The sequence below is a fragment of the Eriocheir sinensis genome, chromosome 31 (assembly GCF_024679095.1).
Source record: "Eriocheir sinensis breed Jianghai 21 chromosome 31, ASM2467909v1, whole genome shotgun sequence".
NCBI classification, from domain to species: Eukaryota; Metazoa; Arthropoda; class Malacostraca; order Decapoda; family Varunidae; genus Eriocheir; species Eriocheir sinensis.
In genome coordinates this window covers 14,300,261-14,325,260 of record NC_066539.1, presented here as the reverse complement: position 1 = coordinate 14,325,260, position 25,000 = coordinate 14,300,261, and the positions used below count along the sequence as shown (strand labels likewise).

Below are 25,000 nucleotides of genomic sequence, written 5' to 3'. Positions count from 1 at the left end.
AAACACGATGTACAAATCATGAATATTTAATCGATAAACGTGAACTTCAATTTTAGAGGGAGTTGTTGCTGTTTAAGGAATTACCAATTTCATAATTTATTCTGTAATTGTTTCCGTTAATGTACTTTCATGCATCCCTATTTTTTTTTACGCAGTTTTCACTAGTCTCATGTTTCACTCACCTATATATACTATATTGACAATCCTGCATTTCTACCTCCTACCGCGTCCTTTCTCTTATCTTGCTTTGTTTTACCTTTTCCATCTCTCATCTTTATTACTCAAAACAGACTTACCTAACAACCGGTGGGTCTCTTCGCTGGACATGTAGAGATCGATGTTGGCAGCGGCGTGGCGGGGCATCACCATGACCATCCCCATCACCACCACCACCGCCCACCACCACAACCCGCCCCTCCTTTTGCCGCCTCCCGCAGGCCAGCCGCCCATCGCTTCCTCATGGGCGGCTCGGCATCACGCGCAGGCAGGATGGAGGCGGGTCGAGTCCATGGCTGCTCGTGGGTACATGGCTCCAACTGCAAAAAGAGAGGATGTAATGAGGAATAGATTTCTTTTCCCATGAATGTATAACAAACGGTTAGATCTTATATTTGTATGTGTTAGTGTGTGTGTGTGTGTGTGTGTGTGTGTGTGTGTGTGTGTGTGTGTGTGTGTGTGTGTGTGTGTGTGTGTGTGTGTGTGTGTGTGTGTGTGTGTGTGTGTGTGTGTGTGTGTGTGTGTGTGTGTGTGTGTGTGTGTGTGTGTGTGTGTGTGTGTGTGTGTGTGTGTGTGTGTGTGGGGAGTGGGGGGGGGTATGTGTTCTTTCATACCGAACCAAACCCAAACTTTCCTTCCAAAAGTGTATCTCGTTTTTCTTAGAGCTCGTCAAGGATAACCCCCCTACCCAGCACCCCCTTCTCTCTCTCTCTCTCTCTCTCTCTCTCTCACACTCTATATATATATATATATATATATATATATATATATATATATATATATATATATATATATATATATATATATATATATATTATATATATATATATATATTCCAAAGGGATGATTATGAACAATAGACAAAAGCTAATTAGTATCGTATTATTATATCATTGATTTTGTGTGACTAATCTAATTTCAGATGTTTAACTGTCATAAAAATGTAAGGTCAAATATATCGAAGTCAAATGTTGTGCTATAAGGTATATACAGTTACTGGTTAACTTTGAAAAAAAATCTATCAGACGATCTAGCAACCATATTGTGGGCGGAACTCGTTTTATATATATATATATATATATATATATATATATATATATATATATATATATATATATATATATATATATATATATATATATATATATATATATATATATATAATATAAGAACATAAGAACGCAAGGAGTCTGTAAGAGACCGGTTGGCCTATACAAGGCAGCTCCTGTAATCCTAACCCCACCTTACCTCACTATACATGACTTTATCTTCCACTCCATGCATCTACCACTCTACTGATGAACCAATTCTTGCCCATGTCTTTGCTGAATCTTAATTTGTCTAATTAAAAACAATTGCTACGTGTCCTACCTGGCTCTTTTACCACGGAGGCAGACAGTCATAAAGGGTTGTACTGATAATAAGGTTAATCCAACTGGCTTAGGAAGAATAAATCTGTGGTAATTTCCGTGTTTTTTAGTGTTTTCTGAATCTGAAATTTTGATTAGCTATTATTCCTATTTTTTTATATAACACTTTTTTCTTCCACGTTTGAACACTTTGCTCTCTTGCGTTACCGATAAAGCAAAAGAAAAACTTGAAAAGCGTGAAAAATGAGTGCTATCTTTTATATTTTGTTTGGTTTTCTGCCTTTATATACGAAAACAACTACCCACTAATTGTTCGCACGTTCGTATGTTTGCGTTCATGTGCGAGTGGTTTAGGAGCAGATAAATAATTCGAGAGAGAGAGAGAGAGAGAGAGAGAGAGAGAGAGAGAGAGAGAGAGAGAGAGAGAGAGAGAGATGCACTATTGTATACAACTGCGCCAGGTAAGAGGGGGTGCTGAAGCCAATATGTCCGGACTCTCCAAGCATTCATGGGTTAATATATTCGTGTTTCTATTGACTTTAATTAAAACCATTACGAGGCCATTGAAGATAAGCTGGTGGTGAGGTAGTGGTGGTTGCTTAGCAGGTGATAGTGTCGACCACTGCGTTGGAAATGACAATCAAGGTGATGATGGTGGTCGTGATGAGGGAATGGTGGTTGTTTCGGTGGCGGTGGTGGTGGTAGTAGTGCTGGTAATGTAGATACGTATTTCATTCTCATAGGTAACATCATTTGTCTGCCTTTCATGTGTTACGTCTTTTTAACCCTACGACTTTACAACTTGGTCAGTCTCGTTTTCTTCCTCATGCTGTTCTTTGGATAGACTTCTGATGTGCCTTTTGGAGCTGTGATTAAGATTTCCCGAGTGAGTGGTGACTGGTATCATCTCTCAGTGCTGCTGAAATGACACGGCTGATTTGTTTATAAGCCTTCGTGATGTTTTTAATGAATGTAACCTTTGTCTGGAATAGAGGCCTACCTCGGTTTGGAACGTGATTGCTTTGAAACACATTAAATAGTTACCCTATACCATTGTGCTAAGAATGGCGATCATTTAATTGTGCGTATGTCTGGGTGTGTGTCTGTTTAGTGTGTGTGTGTGTCTATTTAGTGTGTGTGTGTGTGTGTGTGTGTGTGTGTGTGTGTGTGTGTGTGTGTGTGTGTGTGTGTGTGTGTGTGTGTGTGTGTGTGTGTGTGTGTGTGTGTGTGTGTGTGTGTGTGTGTGTGTGTGTGTGTGTGTGTGTGTGTGTGTGTGTGTGTGTGTGTGTGTGTGTGTGTGTGTGTGTGTGTGTGTGTGTGTGTGTGTGTGTGTGTGTGTGTGTGTGTGTGTGTGTGTGTGTGTGTGTGTGTGTGTGTGTGTGTGTGTGTGTGTGTGTGTGTGTTTAACGAGAACTGGTGTTACCGAGGGCCTACACTGTTGAGTGCAAATACAAACTACTTTCTTTGAACTGGATTTGCTACATTCACAATGGTGATTTCTGTTCAATGAATTCCTATAAACTTAAGATTTTACCTATTGTTATCTGCTTATACGACGAGCGTGTACCTTGCCTTGTAAGGAGAAAATGTGAATAGTGCCTTTTAATACAACAGATGCTCCTGCTGCTAATTATGATGGTGAAGGTTGTGATGCAGACGAGCGGGAGGATGAGCATTTTAATAATAATGTGGAGCGTCATTAGACTTGGAGAAATAAAGAACCAAACCTTCTCCTACTAGCGGCGGGTTCCCTGCTGTGCACTGACCCTAATGGCTGCACCACCCTTGCTTCACTCCTCCCCGCCCCGCCAATCCCCCAACCCCGCCCCGGGGCGCCTGCTCCATCCCAACCTTTCCCCAAAACTATCAAGCAAAAATGACACCACCACAAAATATGGCACCACTGCTGTCCCTGCTATAACTTATGAAACCTGAACAAGAACAACAATAAAAAAATAAAAGTATAATAATAACTATAGCAACAACTGATATTAATATTTTATTTATGGCTGCTTCAACACCATTACTTTTGCTATCACAATTTCTATAACAAAATTTACTTCTACTACTACTACTACTACTACTACTACTATTATTATTACTACTACTGCTACTAGTACTACTCTACTTTGACTACTACTGCTACTGATACTGATACAATCAAAACTTCTTTTTCTACTACTGCTACAGCCATTACAATAGCTACACTTCACCTCCTCCTCCTCCTCCTACTACTACTACTACTACTACTACTACTGGATTAGGGCGTGGCTTAGTGGTAGGAAGCAGAGAGTGCAAATCAATGGTAAGAAACCTGAACGGGGCAGTGTTACGAGTGGAGTCCCACTGGAGTCGGTGCTGGGTCTGCTGCTTTTTATTATTTACATCAATGATTTGGACACAGGAATTAGTAGTGATGTCAGTAAGTTCGCAGATGATACCAAGATCGGTAGAGTAATCCAATCAGACTACGAAGCTAGCGTTCTCCAGGATGAGCTTGACAGACTTTATGATTGGGCGGGGAAGTAGCAGATGGAATTCAATGTCGGGAAGTGTAGTATTCTGAGTGTAGGTAGGAATAACCCCCCACACAATTACTCCTTAAATGACACTCCTCTAAGCAGGTCCTAGGGCTCAATGCATTCAGGCTAAAAATCGTGCAAACAGGGTATTGGGTTTCATCTCGAGAAGCGTAAGCAATAGGACCGCTGAAGTCATCCTCAAACTTTACTTACAGCACTAGTTAGACCTCATCTCGATTATGCAGTTCAGTTCTGGTCACCCTACTATAGAATGGATATCAAGATGTTAGAATCTGAAAAGAGGAGGATGACAAAGATGATTCAGGGGGTGAGAAACTTGCCTTATAAAGACACCGAAGCCTTTAAATTTACACTCTCTAGAAAGGCGAAGGTTGCGAGGAGACCTTATCGAAGTATGTAAATGGACGAAGGGCCTCAATAAAGGGGATGCAATAGGGTTTTGGCTGTAAAAGAACCAAGTAGGACACGTAGCAATGGTTTTAAGCTAGATAAATTCAGATTCAACAAAGACATAGGCAAGAATTGGTTTACCAATAGAGTGGTGAATGAATGGAACAGGCTTGGCAGCCATGTTGTGGGTGCCAATACCATAGATATAGATACAGGAGGTGCCTTGTATTGGCCAAACGGCCTCTTGCAGACTCCTTATGTTTTTATGTTCTACTACCACCACTATTACGAGTACTGCTTCTTCAACTACTACTACTACTGCTATCATCACTACAATAACTATACCCCTATTGCAACAATTTTTTTTCTTACGTTTAGCCTATGGAACCAGTAGGTTTTCATGTTAGAACCTGGTGGCCTTCTATTTTGTTTGGGGTCATGCTGTCCTCCGGAGTTCAATGCTGATCCTCTTTTTTAGATCAAAATCTAAAGTTTGGGTTGATCGGTGGTCTGCAGGGCAGCATGTGGGAAACCTTAGGCCACTCGGTGATGACTGAAAATTGTCAGCTTGTAGCGGTGGGCGTGACTCGAACCCAGGTCCTTCTCGACGCCGCTCCCGTACGCTGACCACTTAACCACCACCCTCCCACTACTATTAGAACAGCAACTCTCTCTCTCTCTCTCTCTCTCTCTCTCTCTCTCTCTCTCTCTCTCTCTCAGAAGCCAAACACATTATGACAAGAAGTAAAATGTCCCCGTCACTTCGAAACGCCCCGAAAATTACACTAAGAGCCTTCATGTCCTCTCGCGCGTCGCTGAAAATACCTTTAATGATTGGTAGGTGCACGGGGCCAGTGGGCAGGTGTGATATATAAGCCATAATTCACCTCCGGCGTGAGACATTACCTTCGGACGCTTGATTTACGCTCCTCTTTACGCTGCGCCAAAGGGAGACGCCGCCTCCTCCTCTTCTTCCTCTTCATCATTATTCTACTTATCCATCTCTTTATTTATTTATTTCCTCCTTCCTAACTTCCGTCTTCATTTTTCCACGTTCCTCTTCCCCTTTAATCTAGAGCTCTTTTCCACTCCCATTCCTTCTTCCTCTTTTTTATATTTTCCTTTTCAGCTTGTTCCTCATACTCTGTGCTCTTTGTGTTTTTCTTCTCCTCCTACTTATCCTCTTCCTCCTCGTCTTCTTAATCTTCCTCCTTCTTAGCTTCATCATCATTATTCTCATCGTCACCTTCATGAATGTTATCAACATTGTGGTGCTCCTCCTCATCTTTCTCATTCTCCTTTTACTCTTCTTCCTCCTACTATACAAATTCTCCTTCCTTTGCGGGAAGCACATATTGAATTGTACCTTAGGGTTTCTACCAGCAGTTACCTGAATCATACGAAGCATTGTAAGCCTCTCTGTAAAATAGCTAATACCCTGCTCAGGTTTAGAGCGAGGAACTTTGAATGTGAGACTTAGGAGTAATTATTTTTTTGTATAACTTTTTTTGTAAGACATCACTTAGGTGCAGTCATGGTCCCTAGCTTACATGAATGCTTACATGAATGAATTTAAGGCCCAGTCACACTGACTTTACGACCTAAAAACAGTGCGACCATGCGCGAGTTAACGGTCGTATGTCGGTCACCGGTGGTAGTCCGCTTGCCGTCCAGACGCAGTCCATTTGGCCACTGGACGGCAACCTTTTTACGGCCGGCAGAGATTTGAGAGGTCGGTTGGAGGTTTTTGGTGCAGCACCACAAACCACCAGCCGACCTTTTCGGTCGTACGGCGAACGGAGACACATAACGACATGTGTGACCCCTCGCGACCTGCACATGGTGGTGCGTGCGATCATCATGTGTCTCCATCCACCGTACGACCGAAAAGGTCGGCTGGAGGTTTTTGGTCTCTGTCGGCGTAAAAAGGTTGCCGTTTGGTGGTCGAAAGGGCTGCGTCTGGACGGCAAGCTGACTGCCACCGGTGGCCGACATAAGACCGTTAACTGGTGAACGGGGAGCGGATGTCGTCTGGTTGCCGTCAGGTAGTAGGTGGTCGCTGATGTTCGCCGTCCATTTTACATGTCATTGGCCGTGTGCGGCGTCCGGCCTCCTACCACATGGGGGGTTGTGAACCATGGTGAACCATGTGCGAAAATGAGGTACATTCCTGAGCAGTGACGTTCCGTGCCCCTCAGCCCACCCAACTTCTGTCCCGACTCGACCTGGTCCACAGGTCAAGCACACGGCGAAATGCGTATGGACCACCTCTGCCTAACGAAAATAAAGTACTGCAGGACATGATATTCACGGCAAAAACAATGAAAGTCTGTGGCGTTAATTTCTAACCAGTTGTCACCCTGGTGTAATTTCACTTATTAAAATATGAAAGTGAGCATAGATTTCTTCATACTTTCATTACTTATTTATGTAATTATTGTTTCCGCAAATAATTTACAGAATTAAGAGAGAAATGTGTAATATAATTGGGTGATAATATTACTGTAACTGCTATTCAAGCGAGGCATGTAGTATAGATATCTGCAAGAGCTTCTTCTCAAATGGTGTCGTCCGCTATTACAACAACCTCCCTTCTGAAGTAGCAAGTGCAAAAACCAACAACTCCTTTTAAAATCAAATTGACAGCTACTTCGCTGCGACGACAGATCGTAGGCATCGAAGTGCTTTCATCTGTTCTGCTGGCACTGAAGGGACTGTCGACCAGATTAAATCACTAGAAGCGACCAAACTTATGAGTTATTCCTGTCTTTCTGTTGCCTGCATTTCCATGTTTCCATGTTTCCTCTTCTTCTTCTTCTTCTCCCTCCTCCTCCTCAATCTCCGCCGCCCCAATCTCTTATTTTTTTCCCTAATCCTCCCCATTCTTCTCTCTTTCTCCCCTTCCTACTCCTCTTTCTTCTTTTCGTTGCTTTTTGCGGCATCATCAAACATTTCTATTTTATTCTTGTTTATATTCTCTTTTCTCTTTCCTTCCTCTTCATGGCAAGGTTCAAGTAATCAGCAGACATGGGAAAGAGCTCCAAGAGAAAGAATGACTGCGAGTAAATATCGGAAATATGATTAAATAATGAAGAACCATCGGGGGGCGAGAGGAGTATTTTACATGAAGGTTGTAGGATAAGAAGAAAGAAAAAGGTAATGGTGAAGGTTTCATATATTTTACTCTGAATTCAGTGAGAAATATGGACAAAACAATAAATGGCAGATTTCATTAACGAAACTAAAATAGGAAAATAAGAAAATGGCTGCTATCAGAAAAGACTGAGGCAGGATTTTAATCAACGCTTGCTGATTAATTTAGTAAAATTTGAAGAACAGATTGAAGAGATAATCAAATTTTGGAAAACTGTTAAAAATTAATATTTCATTAAGATGAAATATGATGTACCAAAATTACATTGGCAGATCTATGATGAAAAGTACTAGAATACACATTTTTATCACCTAGAATTTAAAGACTTACATATTTGGGTTTACTGAGAATTAAATTTAGGATTTGCCTAGGAACAAAAACGGCGTTTCTGAACAGCTTCGTCACCGTAAACTTTCTTTCATTATAGTAAAAAAAAAAATTATGAAATATCCGTTTTCAAGGCATTCCTTTTACCAAAAGGAAAACATAAAATACAAGAATAGAAAATCTGTAATAAGTAAGATAGAATATTCTTTATAATGAGAAAAAAAAAGCCATGGTGGTGAAAAAAATTAAAAAACTCAATTTCTCCACCTATCAGCTCGACACAATCTTCCAAACACCTATCCCCTATTCTTCAACAACACTCAGCTATCACCATCTTCAACACTAAACATCCTCGGTCTATCCTTAACTCAAAATCTCAACTGGAAACTTCACATCTCCTCTCTCGCTAAATCAGCTTCCTCGAGGTTGGGCGTTCTGTATCGTCTCCGCCAGTTCTTCTCCCCCGCGCAGTTGCTATCCATATACAGGGGCCTTGTCCGCCCTCGTATGGATTATGCTCTTCTGGACAGTGTGGAGTCTAAGGCTCTTCGTCTCATCAGCTCTCCTCCTACTGAAAGTCTTCTACCTCTTAAATTCCGTCGCGATGTTGTCTCTCTTTCCATCTTCTATCGATATTTCCATCTTCTATCGATATTTCCACGCTGACTGCTCTTCTGAACTTGCTAACTGCATGCCTCCCACCCTCCCGCGGCCCCGCTGCACACGACTTTCTACTCATGCTCATCCCTATACTGTCCAAACCCCTTATGCAAGAGTTAACCAGCATCTTCACTCTTTCATCCCTCACGCTGGTAAACTCTGGAACAATCTTCCTTCATCTGTATTTCCTCCTGCCTACGACTTGAACTCTTTCAAGAGAAGGGTATCAGGACACCTCTCCTCCCGAAATTGAACTCTCTTTCGGCCACCTCTTTTGATTCTTTTTTAGGAGCAGCGAGCAGCGGGCTTTTTTTTTTATTATTGTTTCCTTTTTTTGTGTGCCCTTGAGCTGTCCCCTTTGTTGTGAAAAAAGAAAAAAAAGAAAAAAAAGAAAAAAAAAAAGGTAAGCCAGGAGCGTCCAACGTTCGAGTTCTCTCGTTGCTTTATAGGCGATCATCAGGAGCACAGATATAATGCACTCTGTACAGGAACCTGAATTTTTATTTCGGGTTCGGGCAAGAGTACCATTGAAATCCTGAATTAAATAGTCTTCACCATAGAAAATAAAAACAAATTTGCTGTAGTACTTCACACGACTGACCACAACTTAATCACTAAGTTATTCCGAAACCGCAATGTATATAACAATAACGAAGAAAATAAACCACTCGTTATCTTAACTCCACCTGTCCTTCCCCCTCTCAGTGATGCTGAAGAAATGATAAATATTTACGTACATCGCAACTGCCACTGTAGTGATATCACATAAAACTCACACACACACACACACACACACACTGACTTAAACGTAAATAGATATTGAAAAGGAAGGATACGCTATAAAGCGGATGAAGATATAAACTCTTTTATTTGGAAAACTTTAAACAGACCTTAACCCGGTAGCATCGACGGGCCAAATTTGTGGCTTTACCGTGTAGCAGCGACGGGCCAAATTTTTGCCACGATATAACCCCCCAAAAAACAGATGATTCATAAACTGATCACAAATGCGTTGATATATATAATGAAATGGTTTACGTGAGTGATGATTTTTTCTCATTTTTCTCGCTTTGAGGGGCCTATAAGAAGCATGATCCCCGCAGCTACCGGGTTAAAACTAGTGTGAAAACAAATGAAAAATTTAGTGAGAAGTTCGGGACAAAAAATACACTAGAGCAGAAACTATACAAGGTCTTAACTATTTTAATTTTTAAAGGTTGTTCTTGCTTCCTTTGCTCTCTTCCATCGGGTCGGCTAGAAGGTAACTTTCGACTGGTTCAATATGTCATAGTAGCCAGCTTCCACCAGAAACCTTCCGGAACCCTCTGCCTGGCCACTGGAGACGGCGCAATACTCGATCAAGTCTCTCATGAATTGGTCACGGAATGGCTTAGGGATGTGGTCTCTACTGGCACACCAGTACTGAAGAAGAGCGCATGGTCGAGACTCTTTATTTGCTAATTATAATTATTGGTCAGTGCGGGAGGATTGAATCGTAGTTCTTTTAAACAATATGAAAGTTCGTGAAAGCAGAATAGAACGGCGTACGTGTAACTGATATGAAACAAAAAGCATTAGATTTTTTTTATTTTATTTACCGCGTTATAATTCATTCATCAGTGCCAACCACAATGTGGGAAAAATGAAACGAAATTGTCAGCGAAAATAATTGAAAAGTGTTAAAAACAATGTATAAAATATTACTGATATGTCTATGTTAGAAATGAAATCGCAGCAGCACTATATGATTGCGAAGAGTTCATGTGTGCATGCAGGGAAAAGTTGGAGTAAGATAAGATGAGAACAAAAGTTTGCCAGTATATGAGTGCTTTTGTGTTAAGGGAGAATGAGCATGTTGTGGTGAAAAAGCTATAAGATTTTGTGTGCTTAGCCTAGAGTGTGAAGGAGGAAGATGACATTGCCCAGTGTGCCAAGTATACACAACAAAGACAGTACACACACACACACACACACACACACACACACACACACACACACACACACACACACACACACACACACACACACACACAGAACAAGTAAGCAAGGGCAGAGAGTAATGAGAAAGACGCTTGAGTGTGTACAATCCTCGGCGCCTAATAAATTTGACGAATAAGACACTGCACGAGGCGATAACAGACTCGGAGAAGCGGTCATTAGGACGACTCACCGGGACACTCCTGCGCTCATTAATGGTGACTTTCGATAATAATTATCTTGACATTTTATATTACTTTCGCTGCCTCGCTCTCGCGTCACCTGTTCAGTCACCGCGGAGCATCACGGAAATTCAAACTTACGGGCTCAGTGTAAAGAGTTGGATTTCGCGTCCTCTCTGTACCCTGTGAGAGGAATATTAATGACCAATGTATTGTTAATTGAATTTATTAAGTTTAGTGACTTTTTAGGTTGTCGGGATGTGAACGGAAATCCACAGTTAACTGGATACACCTGTCTCATTAGCGGCTGGGTCCGTATATAGTAGTAACAACAGTGTCGTGTGTGGAATGTCCAACAATACTTAATCAACAATTTTTTATTTTTAGGTAGATAATAATGTGACAAGCGAGAGCCAAGAACGTGTATCTCGCTCCCGCAGCCCTTACCGAGTAGCAAAGGCCGCCGTAGTCTGCCAAACTCTTCCATGATCCTTGGCTAAAGCCTTTAAGCTTATATGTTAGATAATTATAACTTCCAGTTTCACACACCACAGTGGACCATCACACCGCTGCCACCTCACCAGGCACGTACAGCGGCTCCTCGATGCAGCACACAATGACCCATCACTATTAGCATACAACATCACGCCTTAGCACACACCTTTCACGCGGTAACAGGTGCCATATTTCTCTGTATGAAAAGGGACAATTGGTCACCCTCAAGTAATCCCCTTTAAGTTGAAGGTATGCATATTACTCCCGCTCTGAGTGCGTCGGTCTCCTCAATACCTTGAGGCTATTGGGACGCCCAACAAAGACCATAATCGTAATACCACACCAATATCGATAAATTTCAGTTGAGGTTAATGGCGGCTTGGTAGAGCATCGGCCATTCACACGACGCCATGCACGACGAAGCCCCTGTCCCTCCCACCACGAGTCCAGGACAAAGGCGACAATGGCTGCAGCGGGACAGCTAATGTAATGGGTTCTGCTCGTTCCTCTTCATCCATTTTACTTAAGACTGACGAAGATGCACAATATGGCTTTTTATTGATCATTCGAGTTGTCGTTGTTATTGTTGTTGCTGTTGTTGTTGGTGGTGGTGGTGCTGAGGTAACGGAAGGTGATGGTGTTAAAAGTGATGAAGGTGAGGAGATGGTGGAAGGGAAGGCGGCGTCGGTGTAGGTGGTCGTGACTGTGGTGGTAGTGGTTAGGATAATGGTAGGAAACAAAAAATGACACGCGCGAGCACACACACACACACACACACACACACACACACACACACACACATATTGAGGAAAACATGAAGAAAATTTGGTTTGGTAGAGACATGACATATTTTTCCCCCCTGCACGCGATATGACCTGATCCCTCTTCACCTCACCCTCCCTGTATTTCATCCTCCCTCCATTCCTTCCTTTGGCATTCCCTCCAATAGGAATTTGAGGTCGAGAGTCAAAGGAAAGAGAGAAGAGGGAGTGAGAGATTTTGGAAACAAAAATACGTAGTGGAAACCTAAAACAAAATAAAACAGGAATAACAAGCGTGATCACTGGCTCTCCCTCCTCCTGTCTCCAGAAGTCGCTCAAAAATCACCAAACAGTACCATGCGAAAGGCGAATTAGTCCCCGGCTTCCCTTTGTTGACATTCCTGACGCGCGGGACTCGGGTTCAATCTTGGAACTGATCTAATATTTTCGGTGTTTCTTTTTCGGTTTGCTGTCTATCTCCCCCTTCCGTCGTTGACTCTTTTTTTTCTTAGGATTCTGGAAAATATATATGGTACCCGAGTGGATGAATTCTAATACACGTAGATGACACATTCCCTTGTTCGTGAAGAAAAATCCCTCTCACCAAAATATTGGGATGTATTAGTTTGTTGGTGAATAGGGAAAGGAAAATGTTATTCAGTCTATACGATAATAAGAGGAGGAGGAAGAAGCATGGAAACATGGAGCGACGAGTATCCGCTCTTGTGAGGTCTCCATTGCATTTGCGACTAACGTGAGCCTGATTTACTGCGACCATCAAATCTCCGATGCCAAGTTCAACACAGCTCGAAACCTATCATATGCAGTAATGGATTCAGGTGCGTCATCACAATCAAGGGTACCAAACTTTCCGAGGCGACTAGCCACGATCGATTCATTTTCACATCCATCGTACCCAGGTGTTCGATAACTTTTTTTGGTGAAAGTGTACGTTCAGTTCACTCTTGACCTATGTAAGTAGCGGTCAATGCATTTTTTTTTTTTTTTACAGTGGTTTGCATGATTCAGGTCACTGCTGATGCTGCCTCCAAAATCCGATTCCTTCTGTATGACCTGCAGAGGTTTCCCATGCGTGTTGTATGTATGCTTACTATTTTTTCGCCGAGTTGCCTAAGACTACCCACATACTGTCCTGAAGACCACCCATCAACCCGGACTCTAGTAGAAACCGTCCAAGTGAATGAAAAATGAGTTTGGGGGGGCAGCATGAGTCAAGCATAACTGGCGCCACTATAAAAAAATTTGCCTGCGCCACAACGGGCTTGGGCCGACCACCAGCTATACCCTTGAAGAAAGCCTACCGGCGCAATAGGCAGAGATGTAAAAGAAAATAATTAAAAAATGGAATCATAGGTGATAAAGAAAAAGAAGAAAGAAGGATCGATGAATATATTCAAACACCCTATGCTGATATCAGCATTACTTAAATACTATGCATCCTTGATAATGATAAACATTAAGGACGTCAGGTTTGATGATCTTGACAGTGTTTCTTACTAAATATTTTCTTAATACCGATAACCCCTTTACAGCAATCACTCAAATTGCTCAGGATGACGTGAATACATAATGAAATTTTCTACGATGCTTTTTATTGTGTTAATAACGTTATCAGTGTGGGGTGACTAATTATCTTTACCCACTCGTTCCTACGCGAACACACAAATGCTGGGACACACGTACCTTCGTTTCTATAAACGTATGCTACACAATCACGATAAAACAACGGCAGAGTAAAATTTTATTCATGCTTTTCCAAGCCAGGAAAGGAGGATTAACATATGATAAATTAAACATTTCCTCACGCTGTAGACTAATTGTTTTGTGGTCGTGCTACAGATATTTATCATCACTCAAACATTATTTACATATACTGGAAATACCCATAATCATTTGAAGACTATCCCGTGATTATTGGCAACAGTTAGGGGCCGAAAACCGGTAAATACGCGGCTCTTGAGTACAATAATCTGGCAACGGTGATCGTGGACCACCACCTCGTTAACTCGACTGTTTTCTCATCCATATTTCGTACATGAGGTAAGTACTACATCGATAATCATCTCCTGTGCTGGGCAGGAAGGTTTATATAGGGAAACATCACCACCGACAAGTGTAATGAAGCTATACTGTATCACTATGTTGCTATAAATAACCATAACCATTTATAAAGTATCCCGTAATTAATGTATGTACGAGTTATGAAACATCACCACTGAGAAGTGTACTGAGGCAATACTGCATTCATCTCATACTAAAAATAACTATAACCATTTAAAGATTATCCTGTGATTATTGTAAGTGTGAGTTGTGAAACAATCACTGAGAAGGTTAATAAGGCTATACTGTATCCCTACGTTGCTAGAAATAGCCATAGCCATTTGAAAAATAGCCCGTGATTTTCGTAAGTAGGCTACTATAGTCGGCTCACCCGAGTCTGAAGTGTGCATTATCGCGCAACGGCAACCTGCAGCCACACGGCGTGTCCGATTTCGTGGATAATGTGTGCTAGCCTACGCATAGTAAACAGCCGTCACTGTCAATGATGTGCAAGCAGCAATAACAAATACCGTCAGTTATATGTACCTAGTTGATTATGAGTTAAAAAAAATATTAGTAAGATCGTAAATAGCTGTTTTGTTAATATTTAGCCTGCTAATTTTTCTCGGTGGAGGACAGCTTCAAGGCTGTTTAATAATCAGAATCAGCGATCTAGTAAATTAACCAAAAAGCTATTTGCGACATTACTAATATTTTTAACTCATAATCGACTATAATTAACGGTATTTGTTATTGCTGCCTGCATATACCTATTGACACTAAGGACTATTTACTATGCGTAGGCTAGCATACAGTATCCAAAAAATCGGACACGCCGTGTAGCTGCAGGTTGCCGTTGCGCGATAATGCACACTTCAGACTCGGGTGAGGCGACTATAGTTATGAAACATCAACTCTGAGAAATGTAATGAGGCTACGCTGTATCCCTATGTTGCTATAAATAACCATAACCATTTGAAGAAAAAAAAACAATTATTGTAAGTAGGCTACTAGTTATGAAACATCATCTCTGATAAGTGCATTAAAGTGTAATGAGGCTATACTGTATCCCTATGTTTCTAGAAATAACCATAACCAATTAGAAAACAACCCGTGATTATATCAAGTAGGCTACTACAATATAGTTATGAAACATTATCTCTGATAAGTGTATTAAGGCTGTAGCTACTGCATCCCTCTCATACTTGAAATAACCATGACCATTTGAAAACTATCCGATAGTTATTGCAAGAACAACTAATAAAACATCATCTTCCTGATAAATAATCTAACTACATTACATTTTCTAACAAATATTTAACACCCTTACCTTGTAAGAATTCAGTTTTAAGGAAAAGTGAGAATGATTGATGCCCGGCGGAGCGAAACACTACAACTCACTGGACGATGGCTGCTCGCCAACTGCCACTGTAGGGGTGGGCAGGTACCGGTACTAACGGTACCAGCTAAACGGTTCGGTACCGGTACCAGATTGCTCGGTACTGGTACCAGATTGCTCGGTACTGGTACCAGATTGCTCGGTACTGGTACCACATTGCTCGGTACTGGTACCACATTGCTCGGTACTGGTACCACATTGCTCGGTACTGGTACCAGATTGCTCGGTACTGGTACCAGATTGCTCGGTACTGGTACCAGATTGATCGGAATTATTTATTGGATTTATTGATAATTCTTCATGTCCGATTCTTTTTTAGGTTGCTACTAAATATTGTTATTGTTATTAGACTGTGATCGAGTACATCCATAATAACTATACATGCTATTTTTTTATCGAAAAAATAAATATTCACTTCATTCAGAGAGAGAGAGAGAGAGAGAGAGAGAGAGAGAGAGAGAGAGAGAGAGAGAGAGAGAGAGATCACCACTCAGTGAGTGGATATCTCGGTGATATGGGTACTCGATCATAGTCTAATAACAATAACAATATTTATTAGTAACCTAAAAAATAAAAAGAATCGGACATGAAGAATTATCCTGTAACTCCAATAAATAAATAAAATAATAAAATAATGGAAACGGGAGCTGTGATGGAAACGGAAAGCAGGACAAAATGGTGGGAACTTGGGGGGACGGTCAGCGAAACAGTGACTCAGCGTCTCCATACAGGGCCCATACCGCGTGATACCACACTGAGGCGGGCGGGCGAGCACCGAGCGTCACTAAGATCCAAACGGTACCGGTACTAGCGGCAATGCGCAGTGCCGAGTGATCATGACGCTGAATTTCAGTCCACCTTGACCCGAATATGAGGAAAAATTTTCAGATACAAACATATATATATATATATATATATATATATATATATATATATATATATATATATATATATATATATATATATATATATATATATATATATATACATACTCATAACACAGCACATAATATGTTACTGGACCACTTTCCGTCAAAACATTCTTTGCAGCATATTTTCCCGTCGCCTTGGCGTTGATTTCCTCAGAGAAAATAAATTCCCCTCCACATCCCGACACACAGAAGAGAAGACTTTTTTGTTTATTCCAGTACGGTCGGTCTCCGAGAAGCGATTGTGACGTCATTAAAATTCCTTCCATTGTTGACGCTCCTGCAGGGTGGTGTAAGGAGAGGGAGAGGGGAAAGGAGGAGGCTGGGAAGACGGAGGCTGGGTGAGCGGGAGGGGAGGCTCCGGCAGAATGAAGGACACCAGTATGGAGTAACTGTGGCTCTGTCATTCCAAATATTTCTCACACATGCCGACAGAAATTTCCTATTTCGCAAACACTTTTAATTGGAAAACACACTACGCACCACTCCCTTTATTCACAAACACACACACACACACACACACACACACACACACACACACACACACACACACAAGTCCAGCTGGTGATCAGACCGCGGTGGTTAATAACACACACACACACACACACACACACACACACACACACAGACTCTCTCTCTCTCTCTCTCTCTCTCTCTCTCTCTCTCTCTCTCTCTCTCTCTCTCTCTCCATACGCAACAGACCCTTTTCCCAAAATCATGTCGCCCCTTTTTTCGTATTAACTTTATGGCCATATGCGGAAGACTTACATGTCCACGAGCAATAATCAGCGCCCCATCACCACCTGGAGACACGCGACCACCGCGGCGCTGTTTAAAGGGTGAGGGGGAATGGAGCAGGGGGCAGTGTGGGTGTCAGACCGGAAGGGGGGGTGATGGGGCAAAGCTTCTAGCCCAGCGCAGGTGAGGGCGCCCAGACACTTAATCCTCAAGGTAATCTCGCCCTTGATGACTGTCTCTTGTGTGCCACTGTCCTGCCCTGATCGCCACTATTAAAGGTAAATGCTCGCCCAGGTGTGGTCTAATTACTAGGTACCGCTGAAGACTTGTGTGCTTGTGAAGGGTAATGGAGTATTTGGTTACCACTCCTCTTCCTCCACCCCGTCCCCACCAAACACACACACACACACACACTCTCTCTCTCTCTCTCTCTCTCTCTCTCTCTCTCTCTCTCTCTCTCTCTCTCACACACACACACACACACTAGGGAGGGTCAACCTAAGTGGCCGTGACGTTTATTTGTGATTGCCACCGTGCGTTCGTTCCGCCCTGGCTGAGAGGCGTTTTGTCTTCCATCCGTAAACCTTCCCTGTATGGCCCCCGACACACCCTCTTGATTACACACTTTGTACGTGTCACATTCAACTCTTTCTCCCCCTATCCTCTCTCTCTCTCTCTCTCTCTCTCTCTCCCCATACAGCCATTAAGCCAAAATTACTCAGCAGTGGAAGGACATTCTGAATTTCTCATAACACCAATCGATCGAATGTGTTCCTTTCAACTTTTTTTTCTTCCTTCGATTCCTTCCCTATGCTTATGTTCTTTCCTTCATCGACTTAGAACTCTCAAATGCATTTCACCTTATACTTATTCCCTCTCTCTTTCCCGTTTTGTTTTGTTTTTATCTCCTTTTCTTCTCCCATTATAAATATGAATGGTGATAACGGAAGCGTGAGCAATGAGGTAAGACAAATACAGCAACGAATATCTTAACTTGATTTTTTACTTGTATCAACACTATCATCATTATTATTATCATCACCATCATAACCTTCTTCACAATCACAACCTTCATCTTCTTTTTCTTCTTCTTGATCTTCTTTTTTCTCCTATTTTCATTTTCGTCTTCTGTTCACCTCTTCCTCCTTTTTCTTTCCAATTTTTCAACCTTAACTTCATTCTTCACTTACCTCTTCCTTTCTTCCATTTACGCCTCTTTTTCCACCTCCTCTTCTTCTTTTGTTTCGTCCTGTTCTCGAACGCGCACCAGCAGTATCGCAGTACTCACTAATGTCGGCAGTTCAACAGTTACCCACACTATGGACCAGCAGGTCTCCTTGTTTGTTTTTCTTACCTATTCCTCTCCCTCCTCTTCTTTCTCCTCTTCTTCCTCATTCCCTCCACTTCACCTCTTCTTCCTCTTTGCTGGACTTGGCAGAAATATCGTCTCTATCGCCGCTGGCCATATGGGTAAAAATGCAATATTTCTGCTCCAGGCCTTAAAGGAATTCGATGGTATGAATTATTTAGAGGAGGACGCGGCTGCCTAATGTACGAAATATTTAGCTTCTTCCGTATATTTTCCTGTTAATGATTTATCAAAACGATATCTCTCAACAGTCTTTTTCGCAATGGTAATTTTGTATCTATTGAATCATGTTTTCCTTATGTTGAGTTACGTGTTCACTTTCTTATCCCATACTATGATTTCCTTTGAAAACAGCCAAACAACCAAACGAATATACGGAATGCCCGAATGGTGAAGGCCAGCATACGATCAGCTGTGGAGCAACACAACTATAGCTGCTACTTGCTTGCACATCTAGCTTAAAATCGATCTGCGTATGATAAACGAGAACTGGTTTTCATGGTGCGGCGGTCTGGCACATGGAGGTCATACGAGTCCAACGGATACTGTCATGAGCTGTTCACCAACACCAGCATGACGCCGTATTCCAGGCCGACACAGACTCGTGGTCTGTACGTGTTCGAATGGAGTGAAGGGTGTTGTCACTGTTGTGGTGTCCAGTAGCTGGGAAAGTGAGTGAGGGGTAGCAGGTGCCGGTGTTGCTGATTGCTGAGAATTCTGGTCCCAAACCTCATCAGATTTAATGGATGGCGGCCCTGAATGGCGGATAGATTCAGCTGTATGTGCGTCTCCTCATATGTGGTTTATGAGACGCCCAAGATCTTTTTACATGCCTGCTTCTGCATTCTCTTCAGAAGAAGTTGTTGGGTGATACTGATGGAGAAGTCCCAGGGAGGGGAGGCTTATAGGAGTTTCAGGAGGATGGAGGTGGTGTTGAATTCCTGTAGCATCCGCTGGTGTGCTCTATAGGACTTCATCAAACATGTGGAATTTGTAGGAAGATGGCTGGTGATGGTGATGACATACTTCAGCTTACTGTCTAGGGTGACGCTAAAGAATCTAGTGGACTCTAACCCTTCAGAGAGGGGATACCAACCCACAGAGCGGGCGGTGGGATGAAGGCGGTAGAGTTGTAGATATGTATCACTACGGTCGTGTATGTGTTAACGGTGATCTGATTATCCAGCGTCCATCTCTGGAGGCGGTTTTAGAAGTCCTGTAGAGGCACATGGTCGGGTGCTATGTTGTTGATGGAGACGCCCTGTAGTGTGTGTGTGTGTGTGTGTGTGTGTGTGTGTGTGTGTGTGTGTGTAGGTGATACTTCTACTTTTATCTTCCTGGCCTGAGCTACAACCCTTTATTTCCCGGGTCTGAAAGTTCTCGGCCTTGATGATGTTTGAATATTAATTATAACAATAATTATAGCAATAATAATAATAATAATAATAATAATAATTACAGTAACCATGACGGTATATTTAGAACATGGTCACTCATGCAAAATATTAAAATTGGGTAATGCTATTAATCTCAAACCCTGAAAATCATAGTTGAGACTAATTAGTACTTATAACTAAGCTACTGCTGTGTGTGTGTGTGTGTGTGTGTGTGTGTGTGTGTGTGTGTGTGTGTGTGTGTGTGTGTGTGTGTGTGTGTGTGTGTGTGTGTGTGTGTGCGCGCGCACGCAGAAGAGTAAATAACTATGCTCTTTTTGGTTTTGTTGGTAATGGAATGTTGAAAAAAAAAGATACATAACGAAAATCGAAAAATGCTTAGAATTATTACAGTAATTAAAACTTTTGGAATGATAAATGCAGAAAAAAATGATTTTTTCTTACAAAGAAAACTCTTCCAAGCAAACTTTTAATAACAAACGCACACAGCCATACATTGAAATAAACAAAGGAAACAGGCAAACCATCCAACCAAACAAACAAACACACAAACCACATACATGTCACAGGAACACCGGGTACATAGGAACCAGCTCCCAAATTTACCATACTGAAAACCCTGTACCTAGAAAGCTCCGAACCGCTAGCTGCCTCTGTCCCCTCGCCTCCCCAGCTCCCCCTGCGAGAGTGGTCGAGTGTGTGCAGGTTGTGAATGAGCAAACACGGAACACCCAACACATGCACACACGACTCAATTCCCGGGCCCTAAACCACCGTCGCTCCGCCGCACACTAACACATGCAAATGAACGCGATCACATATAACTTTATGAAATACCTACTGGCGCTTTACCCTTTTCCTATCCTCCAGTTCTCCCTCACTTCTCTCCCCTTTCTCCTGTTTACATATTCCATGATTCATTTTTCCTTCATTTTTAGTTCCTGTCGTTCTTCCTTCTCCATGCACTCATTACTATATTTCTTCCCCTCCTCCTCCTTTCAGCACATCTTATAACTCATCTCCAGCTTCATATCTTTCCCTTCATTGCTTATATTATTTCCTTCCCTTACAACTTGCATATTTCTCCTCTCCTCAAAACCGTTTATTATGCCCCCCTTACGCTCATGCCTCCTTCCTCCCACCACTGAATCCTACCCGTCCTCATCCTTCCTGACACACGCCCCCTAAGCAGTCTTAATTACAAGAGAGGTATGAAAGGTAAATCCAATCAGCAAGTCAGGTGGAGTCAAGGGAAGCTGCTACCAACTCATTCTCTCTCTCTCGCTCTCGCTCTCTCGCTCTCTCTAATAATAAAGATAACAGTAATAATAATAAAGACATGAATAATATTAACAAAAACAAAATAGAACTTAAACATTAGAAGTACAACAAACTACCGAAGTCATCACAACTGCAGTGATCTGTAATATTCACTTCCATTATTTTGTGTGTGGCGGGATAAGCACCACTAAAATATATAGAGAAGGAAAGCGAGAGAAAGAACGAAGAAAATGGAAGAAGTGGAGGCGGGTGTGGGCGGAGTGGGACACAGAGGAGTGGGAATGAAGAAGGAGAGAAGAATGAACGTTTCGACTTGGAAAAATTCGTATTTCTTCTGGCCGGAGTTATTATTATTATTTTCTCGTGACTCCATTCCTATTGAGACAGAGACACCCGTATACCTATTGGATACTAATAACCAACGCGCTAGAATCTGAAAATATGCTGTTGAAATTTAGATGCGTGAAGAAAGGTCAATCAGTAAAGAAAGGAAAAATGAAAACACTTATGAGCCACCACAATATAAACACATTAATTGCGCAAGGGTTATGCTTCGGCGTCCATTACTAAGAGGATGGGGACGACGAGGGCGCCTGGATGGAGATAGCAGAGTAGTGTTCGATTCTAATTAGGTGGAGGGATTAAGTGTGATCTGTGAGTTTACATCATTACGAGGGAGTGTGTTGCCGAGGAGCGTGTGCACGGCGTTGATAACAGGCAGCTAGAAGACCCTGGCTCTGGGGTGCGGACAGGGAAGGGGAGAACAAGAAATGAAGGGAAAGGAAGACGAGAAAAGTGTTGGGAAGGTAAGGGAAATGATGGAAGGGGAAGGAACCGGACGGAACGGGAGGAGAAAGGAAGGTAAGAAGAGACAAGGCATGAGAGGGAAAAGCAATTGAAGACAATAAAAAATGGAAGATAAATGTGAAATATATATATATATATATATATATATATATATATATATATATATATATATATATATATATATATATATATATATATATATATATATATATATATCAGTTCTTTATAGTGGAAACCGGACATGCTTAGTGAAATCATATAAAGTTGCGCGAGACTAAATAGATAAAGAGAACAGGCGATTGGAAGAGAGAGAGAGAGAGAGAGAGAGAGAGAGAGAGAGAGAGAGAGAGAGAGAGAGAGAGAGAGAGAGAGAGAGAGAGAGAGAGAGAGAGAGAGAGAGAGAGAGAGAGAGAGAGAGAGAGAGAGAGAGAGAGAGAGAGAGAGAGAGAGAGAGAGAGAGAGAATCGTGCTTGTGTTGGTAGCTTTTTGGGGTAATTACAATGCATGGCATTAAAGATCGCAGCGAGGAAGTTTAATGAAGTGCATAAAATTACGAACTCTTAGAAAAAAAGTGGATTTGCCTGCCTGCCAATCTACTTATTGATCTCCCTCTATGAACGTTCGGAAAATCTCTCTCTCTCTCTCCACCTTTGCCTCATTTGCTTCCTCTTTACCATTTTTTACGTAGACACACGCACACACAAATACACAAACACAGAAAACACACAAACAACACCAAACACAAAAACAGAAACAAACGCTAACACACACACGCAAGCCCTTTGACGCATACATACAGTCATACACACCCAAAACACTGATACACACACACACACACACACACACACACACACACACACACACACACACACACACACACACACACACACACAAAGTCGTTGAGAGGGACCAAGAAACATAATTCGATACATTTCAGGCTAACAGTAATGCCTTGTGCTTTCGTACTCACCGTGCGCAGCCTAATGGAGGCCCTCCCTGTCCCTCATACTGCCTTCCTTCCTCCCTCCATCTAAATACGTCTACCCTGAGGTAATGGACCCTAATAAAGCTAAGGGGTCGACTGAGAAGGCGGGGGATACGAGGAAGGGAGGGAGAGGGGAAGTGAGCGGAAGAGGAATCCTGGGAGTATGTACCTGGGAGTGGATGCAATTAGGTGATCTGAATACCGGGCGAGTTGGGGTGCTGGATGTGATGTGTGTGTGTGTGTGTGTGTGTGTGTGTGTGTGTGTGTGTGTGTGTGTGTGTGTGTGTGTGTGTGTGTGTGTGTGTGTGTGTGTGTGTGTGTGTGTGTGTGTCGCACGCAGACTGGTGTCAGATCGATTGAAAAAATTGAGTTGTGTTTAATTTGTCCAAGTTTGTTAGCTGCTTTAGATGAAAAGTCGGTCATATGATTATATTTTTTCTGAGTTTAGAGAAATATAAATATTCCCTTTTTCTTTGAAAATTATGAGAGCATTTAGTACACTATCATAATGGGGTTACAAAATATAAACATATTATGCAAGGTATGAATTTATACGTAGCAATCTCTCTCTCTCTCTCTCTCTCTCTCTCTCTCTCTCTCTCTCTCTCTCTCTCTCTCTCTCTCTCTCTCTCTCTCTCTCTCTCTCTCTCTCTCTCTCTCTCTCTCTCTCTCTCTCTCTCTCTCTCTCTCTCTCTCTTTCTATTCATCTCACTTGGCTCCCCTTTTCCCCAACTATTTCAACTTTTTTGTCAGTTCTTCAGTTCAACATAGCAAGGTTGTAAGCTCACAGACGAACCATGAAATATTAAGTAAATTCTTCTTATAGTAGAATGGGCTAATCACACTGACGTGATCTTCTTGAAGTAAATAAAACCCACAATGGCAGACGATAGAAGTATATTTTTACCAAACAGTTTCGGTGGACACTAGCGCCATCTTCAGTGGTGTAAAGGAAGAGTAGAAGTAGGTAAAAGGGTTCACAATTATTATTATATACAAAACGGAACGGGTAAATATGGGAGGGACAGGACAGGAAGGGATGGGTGGGTCCGTCAGGTCAAGGGGAGGAAAGTTTTGTATATAAGAAGAATTGTAAGCCATTTTACCTACTTCTACTCTTCCTTTACACCACTGAAGATGGTGGCAGTGTCCACCGAAACTGTTTGGTAAAAATATACCTTTATCGTCTGCCAGTGTGGGTTTTATTTCCTCTTATGGCGTTTGGTGTTGACATAGAAGGTAAGAAATTTGAAGAAACCACTCACGGGAAATCTTTAAAGTATCGTGTGTGTGACAGAAAAAAGGACCGTAATGGAGAATATAGTTTGGTTGGGGGCTAACAATGACCTGTACTGGGCCGCGGCACTGATCCTTCGTTTCATACACTCCTGATCTTTCCTCTACACCTTCACTCCTCACCGTCTCGTATTCTGATTCCAACATTTTCCTCCAAGCTTCTTTTAAAATAGTCTCTCCCTCGTTTCACATTTTTAATTTTTTAAGTCTGTCACTCCCCCTGGTTTCTGCAACATTTATCTTGTATGTCACACCTTGCACACCGGCTCTTCCTCTTTTCTTCACTCATATACGCTGCTGGTCTGTGTCTTTATCATCCTGTTCTTCTCTTTCCCATATTTAGTCTCCGTAACCCTTATCTTTATTCCCTGGCTGTAGACCTATCACCATCTTTTCCCTCATCAAAACCCATTCTCGCTTCCATTCTCCACCAATTTTCCATCTTTACCTCATATTTTTCTCCCCTTACTCGTCTCCCCTTCTCCACCTTACATAATCCCCTCATTTCCCGCAGCAACAGCAGCGCTTACCCATGCTTCAGAGTTCAGACAGGTGAGGGACACATGGATTACCCTCGACAAACACCTTACCTACAGCAACACACGTGAGCCTCGCCGTACCGCTCCACCCACCTGTAATAAAGAGTATTAAGTGAGAGGAGAGGTG

At 42.1% G+C, this 25,000-nt stretch overlaps 1 protein-coding gene across 11 annotated transcripts in view; it reads right to left on the bottom strand.

The window, feature by feature from the left end:
• LOC127005925 (tyrosine-protein kinase Dnt-like) overlaps positions 1-25,000 on the bottom strand; it is a 151,856-nt gene that overhangs the window by 80,417 nt on the left and 46,439 nt on the right. For 9 of the 11 annotated variants that reach the window (XM_050875330.1, XM_050875328.1, XM_050875331.1 and 6 more), the window contains one exon: positions 297-536. In XM_050875330.1, the coding sequence (XP_050731287.1) occupies positions 297-450 (154 nt within the window). In that variant the 5' untranslated portion in view covers positions 451-536. Of the gene's footprint in view, positions 1-296; positions 537-15,466; positions 15,539-24,924; positions 24,967-25,000 lie in introns of those variants that run through there. The other 2 variants (XM_050875333.1, XM_050875334.1) reach the window with 2 other exon arrangements.